Source organism: Perognathus longimembris, chromosome 10 (genome assembly GCF_023159225.1).
Source record: "Perognathus longimembris pacificus isolate PPM17 chromosome 10, ASM2315922v1, whole genome shotgun sequence".
Classification (NCBI taxonomy): Eukaryota; Metazoa; Chordata; class Mammalia; order Rodentia; family Heteromyidae; genus Perognathus; species Perognathus longimembris.
The window spans coordinates 3,655,030-3,663,408 of record NC_063170.1 but is presented as its reverse complement, the minus strand read 5'-3'; the positions used below and the strand labels follow the sequence as shown (position 1 = coordinate 3,663,408).

Sequence of the window (8,379 nt, the reverse complement as noted above, 5' to 3'; positions counted from 1 at the left end):
TGGCTGGGGCCTCCCAGCCTGCAGGGGGGCCTTGGCCAGTGCCCGCCTAGGCCTGGCAGTGGGCGGCCGGACAAGTGGCGCCCGCCTCCCGGGCAGATGTATGTTCATAATGCTGCAATGTCCTTCGGGTGCAGCCCTGCACCAGCCTGCTTTGGGAAGCGCCGTCTTGTGGAAACCTTGTGCTACCTCGCCGTCACGGTTCTCTCTCTCCAGTGGGGTATGCGGGTCCCCCTAGTTTAGCCCCTGGGGGATAAGTCACCCCGCTTTATACTTTCATCAGTGGGAATCCCGTGCGAGTTCCATTCTACACACCCTCTATCAGAGACGGCATTCTTAGAGGCTCAGGGGTGGATGACCCTGATCAACATGGCCGGTTCTTGATGGCGCTCTGACCAAATAGCAGGCAATGGAGGAATTTATGCCTACGGAGTGGTCATTGTGTCAAGTGCTTCTTGCCACACTCACAAGCTATGCTTTAATTTTGCTTACAGGCTCAGGGTATTGTTTTCTCTTTATCAGTGGACAAATGGAGGCACGGAAGGTCCCAGTGCCTGAGTAGTTAGTGGGCTTGAGGCTAGGTAGTCTCCCTTCAGACTTTTTGCTGCTCCTCCCCTTCTGCTACTTCGTGATGAAGTTGAGCCATCTATCCCTGTAATATATACTCATCACGGTTGCCATGTTCTGGGCCCTGCGCCAGATACTGGAATTCAGCCCAAGCCCACTGGATCTTACATGGCCCCGGTGCTCAGTGTCCTGGTATAATAGATTTCACACAATACATTTATTCTAGTACTCTTGTGCCAGAGGCAATTACGTAGGACAACACTATATACATGTTTCTGTAATAGAACAACAACAACAACAACAACAAATTATATAACTTGCCTGTTTCTCATATTGCTTTGGCCATTAGGAAGCTCATCTCCAAATCAGAGCAAATCACTTGTATTTCAGGGCTAATAGTTTAGTTTTCTTGGACTTTTACTCTGGCCCAGATTTTCTCATTTGGTTCATAAATTGCCTCTCTCTCTCTCTCTCTCTCTTTGTTTTTTTTGCTAAAACACCTTAAATCTTACTTGGAAGAAGGGCATATAAAAAACACATATAGGTTTTATGGTATATTTACATTCCTATGGTAGGAAGCTGACCGAGATGTTTTTTTTTTTACCTTGACACCCCAAGTGCTCCAACTGAGACATTGTCTGAGCCCCTGGGGGATACTCAGAGTTTCTGAAAGGTCACTGGTGTATGTGTATCCTGAAATCATGGCCCCAGCTTGGGTTCGGGGTGCACATCTGAGAGGTAGATGGCCAGCCAGACTCTCACCTGAGCAGTTAATAAAATCTGTTGCCCCTTGATGGATTTTTCCTGCAGGCTAGAATTGATCTGTCATCTTTGTGATTTGTGAGATGGGCTTGGGCCACTTTGGGGGGGGGTGGGGGGGTGGGGTGGGGTGGGGGGGTGGGCAGGGAGAGAAAAGAAGAGAGGAAAAAAAGAAAAAAAAAGAAAGAAAAGCAAGCCAGCCCTTGCCAAGGCTTTCCCGGCGTTAGGAAGGGCTGGAACTGCCGGGGTCATTTTATTTGATTTATTGGAAATAAAGTGGATCTTATTAACATTTTAATAAAGAGAATCTTTTTGCGGTGCTCTGGAAGTGGCCGCCAGTCCCCGGGTGCAATTCCATTCGGGGAGAAAGTGGAACCGGCGGCGGGCGTGATTTGTGAGGCTGGGCCCCAACAGCCCCCAAAGCAGCGAACGTGCCGCCCCCTCCTGCCCCCCCCCCCCGCCGTCCTCCCCTCCCCGTCCTCCTCCTCCTCCTCCTCCTCCTCCTCCTCGGAGGGGCTCGCTCTTGGCGAGGTGCTCGCCCCGTCTCTGCCATGCAAAGCGAGGAGGGAGCTAGATGAAGGAATCCGTCTTGTAAAGCCATTGGTCCTGGTCATCAGCCTCTACCAATGCGTTCCCGATGCTGCGGCTGATCTATTTGGGAAGTTGGCTGGCTGGCGAGGCAGCGCCGCTCCTCCAAGCCCGGCTCCCACGGAAAACATGCTCAGCGCCGCGGCGGGCGTGAACGCCGCCACCGCCGCCGGGCGCGTCTAGTCGGGCACCATGCAGCCGCCAACTCCGCTCCTCCTGGCGTGCGCCCTGCTGTCCCAGGTAGGGAAGGGGGCCGCCCCGCGCCCCGCGCCCCGCGCCCCGCGCCGCCCGGCTCCCCGCGTCCCCACCCCGGCGCTGCCCGGGGAAGGCGCGTGCGGACGGACGCACAGCCCGGGGCTCGCGCGCCCGGGAAGGAAGGGAAGCGACCCCCAGCCCCGCGGGTCCTGGGGGGCGGCCCGGCTTCCCTCTCCAGCTCGCCTCTGGGGTCGTGTGTGTGCGTGTGCGCGCGTGTGTGTGTGCGTGTGTGTGTGTGTGTGCATGTGTGTGCATGTGTGTGCGCGTTCCGGGGCAGGAGGACGGGCTCCCGGGTCCTCCTCGCCAGCGGGGTCCACAGGCTCGCCTGCCGCAAGTGGGGGGAACTTTGGGTCGCCCCCTCCCGAGGCTCCTGCTGGGGGGGGGGGGACTCAGTTGGAGACGACTCCGGGTCCCGCTCCACCCCCCCACCCCACCCCCCGTCCCCGAGCCCGGCGCCGCCCGGGGCCGGAGGGCGGGCTGCCCGCTGGCGAGGCCGAGCCGGCCCCGCTGACTTCCCGGGCCGCCGGCCCCGCTCGCCCGGCCCCAGCCCAGCGCCGCAGCCCGGGAGCCGCCGCGGCCGCTCCCGGCGCCGGCGCCGGCCGAGCCCGCAGCGGGGTCGCCTACCGCTCCGACCCCGGGGCCGCGGGGCCGCGCGTCCCCCGCAGGCGCAGGCCCCAGCCCCCCGCCCGCCCGCCCGCGCCCCCATCGTCCAGCCCGCCCGAGCCTCGGCTCCAACCCGGCGGCTGCCTCGGGTGCCTTCCCCGGGCGCGGGGCGCGGGGCGCGGAGAAAAGTTCCAGCCGTGCCCACCCGGCTGCCGCCGCCGGTGAGCCCAGCGGACGCCGCGGGGCCGGGAAGGGCGGCGGGCCGGGGCGGGGTGGGGGGGCAGGCCGGGGCCACCGACCCCGGCCCGGGCGATCGCCGCTGCAGCCGCTGAGACCTGGGGAAGTTTGTGCTGGCCGGACGCTGGCAGCGGCTCGGAGGGGCGCGCCCAGCCCCGAGCCCCCCCCCCCCCCGGCCCCAGCGCCCCACCACACCCGCCCCGCAGCCTCGGGGGGCCTCGGGGGCTCGGGCAGGCCGAGCTGGCCCCCTGCAATGGGGTGGACGGCAAGGCAAGGCGGCCTGCCGCCCCGGCTAGGGCTGGGCGTCGAGTTTCTGGCCCGAGGAAGAGGCACACGTGTGAGTGTGAGCTGGGGGTGAGGAGCAGGGGGTCAGCGTCCCAGGGCGAGGGGCTCCCGCGCAGCCTCAGACACCCCCATCCTGGCGGGGGCCCTGAAGATGAACCAGCACCCCAGAAATGCCGGGACCCACCGTGCCAAGGCTCCGGGGAAGTGGCTGGGTGATCCTGCCAGGGGCAGAGTGAAACGCCAGCCTCGGAGCCCAGGGCCCGCTGGCTTCTGATCCCCCCTCCCCACCTGCCCCCTGCCCAGAACAGCCAGGATTCCTTATCCCGGGGTCCCCTCCGCAGGCGCGGGCACAGCTTCCCACCCTGTATGCTGGTGTTCTCCGGCTGTGTGTTGTCCTGGGAGTCGGGCAGAGCATGCCCCAGATGGCAGGGATGGACAGGATGGACAGCCCCCCCCCCCCCCCCCCGCACCCGCGGTGCCACCAAGGCAAGCGGCTGGGCCCCTCTGACTCCCCGATGCTGCACTGGGAATGCACCTGCAGACCCCCCCCAACCCCCCAACAGCCGGTGGGCAGGGCTGCATTCAACAGGAGGCCTCAGCGAAGGAGCCAGGCAAGGTCTCCAGGAAGCAGCTGGTGTCAGGGGGCTTTTTAGTTCTTCTCCTCCCTCCCCCCCCCCCCCCCCCCCGGCTGGCAGCAGTGCACACGGAGCCCCACGGAAGTGCCCTGATTGCTGTCCAGAGGAGTTTATTTCCCCACGGGCTGCTCTGCACCATCAGGCCGAGTGCCCACCTTAGGGCCGGTGCAGGGGCCCCTGGGAGGGGGAAGGCACCTTGGTGGTCCAGCTTGAGTTCTTCCGGGAGAGTTCAAGTGCTCTGTAGACAGCAGGGGTGAAGGGGACCACCATGTCTTTGAGCCTGGGAGTCAAGCAAAGCCAAAACTTTCCCCCGGGGGAAGAGAAAACAAAAGAAAGGGAAAAACAATGTCATAAAGGGAATTAGTCACTGCCCTGGTGGTGCTCCGGCAGGCCTGGGTGTGTGTGTTTTCCAGGGCGGTCCTCAGGCCCCCGGCCAGCCTGTGGAAGCCATCAGTCACTGTAAGCTATTGACAAAGTTGCCTTTTTTTTTTTTTTTTTTTTTTTGGCATTTGGGAATTCTCTAGCAACCGGTGTCAGAAGCTGGCGAGGAGGAACTCTACTAGCCCTAGTCCCCTCTCCTCTCCCCTGGAGTATTTTGGGAAAGAAATTCCAGAAGCAGCTTCTGAAATTTGGCCACAGTGACGGATGCGAAACAAATGAAGAGAGGCATGAAAATCCACTGTCAACATGCTTCTCTGCCCCCCCAGCGGGTGTGGGGAGCACTTAGGACTAGCCCAGGACTTCTAACAGTGCACGAGTCATCCTCCAGGAATTGGGGTTTCAGGGAGTGGTTCAGGTCTGCAGCGCAGTGGCTTAGGAGGGCCCAACAGTCATCTGTGGAAATACGGAGATCGAGATAGAAAGAGGAGAGTTCCGAGTCTTGACTTTCATGATTTTATGAGGACTCGTGTCTTCTACGGATGCAGGTTGTAAGAGTAGTGATTTATTTCCCGAGCCTTTTTGGTTGGAAGAAAGACTCGAGAGTGGTGGAGGGTGCTCTGCCTCAACACGTGGTAACTTAGAACACTCTGCAAGTCTGGGGCAACAGAGATGTAAGTGGTGGAAAGAATCAAAGTGATGGAGGTCACGTGGCTGAACATAGCTATTGACGGATTGATTTCTAACTCCCCAAAGTGATTTAGTAAACTGTGCCTGAATATGTGATCTGGAGCTCTGCAACTCCACTGTCAATGATATTGAAAGCCTCAAAAGTTCTCTTAGCCCGTCTCCCTTGCTCTCTCTCTCTCTCCTTCCCTCTTTCCCCTTTCCTATCTTTAGCCATTGGGTTTTCTCCTCAGTAAAACCTATTTCCCCCTGAAAGTATCCTCTGTGTGTTACAGAAAAATCGCCCAAACCAACATATTCCGTGGTCGCATGATGTGGAAATACTGGCATTTTGGTGGGTAAACGGGTCTTCTACCTGAGGTTAACTCTTAGGGGGTAGTAGAGCTAGGTTCTTGAAACCAGCTTCCTCTCTTTTCCTCCCCAAATAGTGCTGCTTGGGGAGCACATACAATTTCTCCTTTTTGGAAGGTGAGGAGAGACACACTGTGGATTCGATTGCTGTCTGAATGACAGTCACATCATCTAAACACCCCCCAAAATACCCCCACAGTGCTCCTGTCCATGGGTGGGGGGTGCGTGCGCGTCTCTCGGCTCTCCGTGTTTTGGTCTTGTTTCAATACCTGTTGAAAAATTTCTCCAGAAGAGGGCTCCATTTACAGCACAACACGATTCCGAATCTATAGCTTGTATTTTAAAGAACTTCAGTGGAGCGGCTCCATCAAAACAGAACCATTGTTCTTATTCCAGATTATTTGCTACAAGCTCCCCCAAAGGAGAAATCTTATCATTGTTTGTTTGTTTGCTCGTTTTTCCTTTCTCAGTGTCTTTCCTTCCTTCTCTTTTTTCCCTTCATCCTTATAGCTCTCGTTCAGTTCTAGTTCATTCTTCAGCTCTGCATCCCCTCAACATAGGAGAGCAAGAAAAATGTCCAGGGTCTCCGTGTTGGATGTGGGGAAGTTCTGAGCTGTGCTGGCATTTGACTTCAGTTGGACTAGCTCTTAGTCTTTAGATAGCCAGTGGGGGTGGGGGGGGGCAGGAATAGCTCTGCTTCTGAAAGGAGGTAATCTTCCCAATTAGTTATCTACCCAGAAGAGAGAAGCAGGCGCCACTGCTCCTCGCTCCAACACCAGCTGAAAAGGAGAGGCAAACATCCATCTGTCATCCAATTACAATAATCAGCTGGGCAGAATCAAATCAAGTAACCAGTGGTTTGGACTTTGCTTCCATTTAGCTGTCAGCAAGGTGTCCCCATGCCTGCATGAATCTGGCCCTCTGAAGGGATGATGCCGATTCAATTCCCCGCGGCCTGTCTCCTCGGCAGCCACAGGGCTGGCCTGGCCCGGAGGGCACCTTGCGCCTGGGCAGGCCCTTGGCAGCCGCCACTCCTCGAGTGCGGGAGGAAAGTCATCTCTCCCCCTTGATTCCGAGGCTGAGGGAGGCCAAGGAGAGAAGAGATGGCATCTCAGACTGAAAGAGCACCAAGCCAGGGTTTGTGGAAAAGAATGACCCACTCCTTGACTTGGCATATAACATCAGGTTGTCACTTGGGTGTTCTTTGTCTCAACATGGCAAGTAAGAAATTAAACTTTTTTTTTTTTTTAAAAGAAATAACCCAGGTTTCCTAAGGGAAAAAAGAAAATCAAGAGGTCTGACAATCTTCGACCTGCTTTCCCACCCAGTCCTACTTGGTTGGAGTTGAGCCCCCGGACTTCTGTGTATTATTGCAGTCTCCCCCCCTCCCTCCAACACCCACCCCACTGCACTCCCTGATTTCACCACTCCCCCAATCATCACGCGAGTTTGCACCCCTTTACTCGTAAATTGCCAGGCCTGACCAAATGGACCCAGTTAGTTCCTCGGAGATGGGCGCGGGGCACCGGGCAGGGGATGGAACACTCCAGAAGCTCTTTCCCCTCAGCACCGTGCGGGGAGCTCGCAGGCCGTCCATTCCTGGGCAGTGATTGCATCCGGAGGGGTAAAGCACTGCAGCTCTGGGTCCTGGAGGCCATGATGTATCTGTAGCCCAGAGGCTCTGGGACCTCTGGGTGTCTTCCAGGCCCTGTCACCTTGCTCGCTAGCGCTCTGCCAAGCGCATGGCTGCCCTTGGGGTGCAACGCGTCTGGCATCGTCATCACAGGTGCCGCTCACCCCCTGGGTGGCCTTCATCACAACAGTGCAGCGCCCCCCCCCCCCCCCGCTCCCCCCCGGACTTGGTCCCGCGGGGGCTGCGGTGGCCCTGAGCGCGCCCTCAGCCTTCGGAACTCCCCGGGGAAGGTGCCCGATGGCACGGTTCCAGGGCAGCGGATGCCTGGGGGACTGTCCCCTGCGGCGCCATCCTGGAGCCTAGGCCGTGTTTTACACAGGTTGTGAAACAATCGCCACCCACTGGAGTTCTCCATCCAGTGTTGGTGCCGCCACGAATGCTCCCGGCTCTGGAAGCGCGGCCGGAATCCGGCTCCCCCCCCCCCCCCGCCCCCAGCAGCAGGTGGGCCCCACGAGACCCACGTGCTCCACGGCTCCAGACCCCGGGGATCGGGGAAAATAGAAGCACAGACCCCCTTCAGGAGGAAAGCGATACGCGGCTGCTGCCAGTTGCCCACAGAAGTCAAATCCTTGAAAATGAACATTAGCAACAGGCACGTTTTGACATGTCATGTCTCATCTCCGAGACGCCGACAGGAGTCGCGGATCTTCTGCAGGGGCACAAAGACCCTGTGTCTCCCAGTAGAACACCGGCTGGGCTGGGGGGGGGGGGGAAAGGCGGCAGCTGCTGCCCCCCACATGCCTGGGGCAGGGCCGGAAACAAGTTCAGCCCCTGCGGGAGCTGGGAGGGGGGCGGTGGGGGGGGGGAGCCTTGGAAGGAACGTGGCAGCCTCCATCCTCGCCCCAGAGGCTCTCCCCCCGCCCCGTGGTCTCTTTCCTCCCAGGTGGCAGGAACTGCTTTTGCATGTTGTATGAGTGAGGAAGGATGTGGTTGATGCAAACCCTTGAACTTGGGTCCCTTGATTTGTCTCCCCGTCTGTGGCTTGAGGGGGTGGGTGTGGAGGGTCAGTGGAGGGTCTGCAGAGGGTTGCTGGACCCCACCAATTGAGGCTGCGGCTGACTGGGGCTATGTGGGCTCTCTCTTACCCGCCATCTAACTCCGGGGTTGCAAGTTACGGCTGGTAGCCTGTTTTATAAATAGCTCTATTGGATCATAGCCACACCTATTCATTTATATAACTGTTACAGCCTCTGGGTGCTGTGAAAACAGAGTAAAGAGTGTCAGGCTTTCAAACCCTAAAATATTTACTATCTACCCCTTTACAGGAAAAGTTAGCTGGCTCCTAACCTAACTCAGAATTACAACCAAAGAGACAGCGGGAGACGTCTCAAGGGATGGAGTGAG

At 58.4% G+C, this 8,379-nt stretch overlaps 1 protein-coding gene across 1 annotated transcript in view; it reads left to right on the top strand.

Annotated features, from left to right (window-relative positions):
• The first annotated feature begins 1,857 nt into the window (after positions 1-1,857).
• The window catches only part of Cdh13 (cadherin 13), a 661,187-nt gene continuing 654,665 nt past the window's right edge, over positions 1,858-8,379 (top strand). Inside the window, exon 1 of the mRNA XM_048355041.1 lies at positions 1,858-2,151. Coding sequence (XP_048210998.1) covers positions 2,104-2,151 — 48 coding nt within the window. The 5' untranslated portion in view covers positions 1,858-2,103. The remainder of the gene's footprint in view (positions 2,152-8,379) is intronic.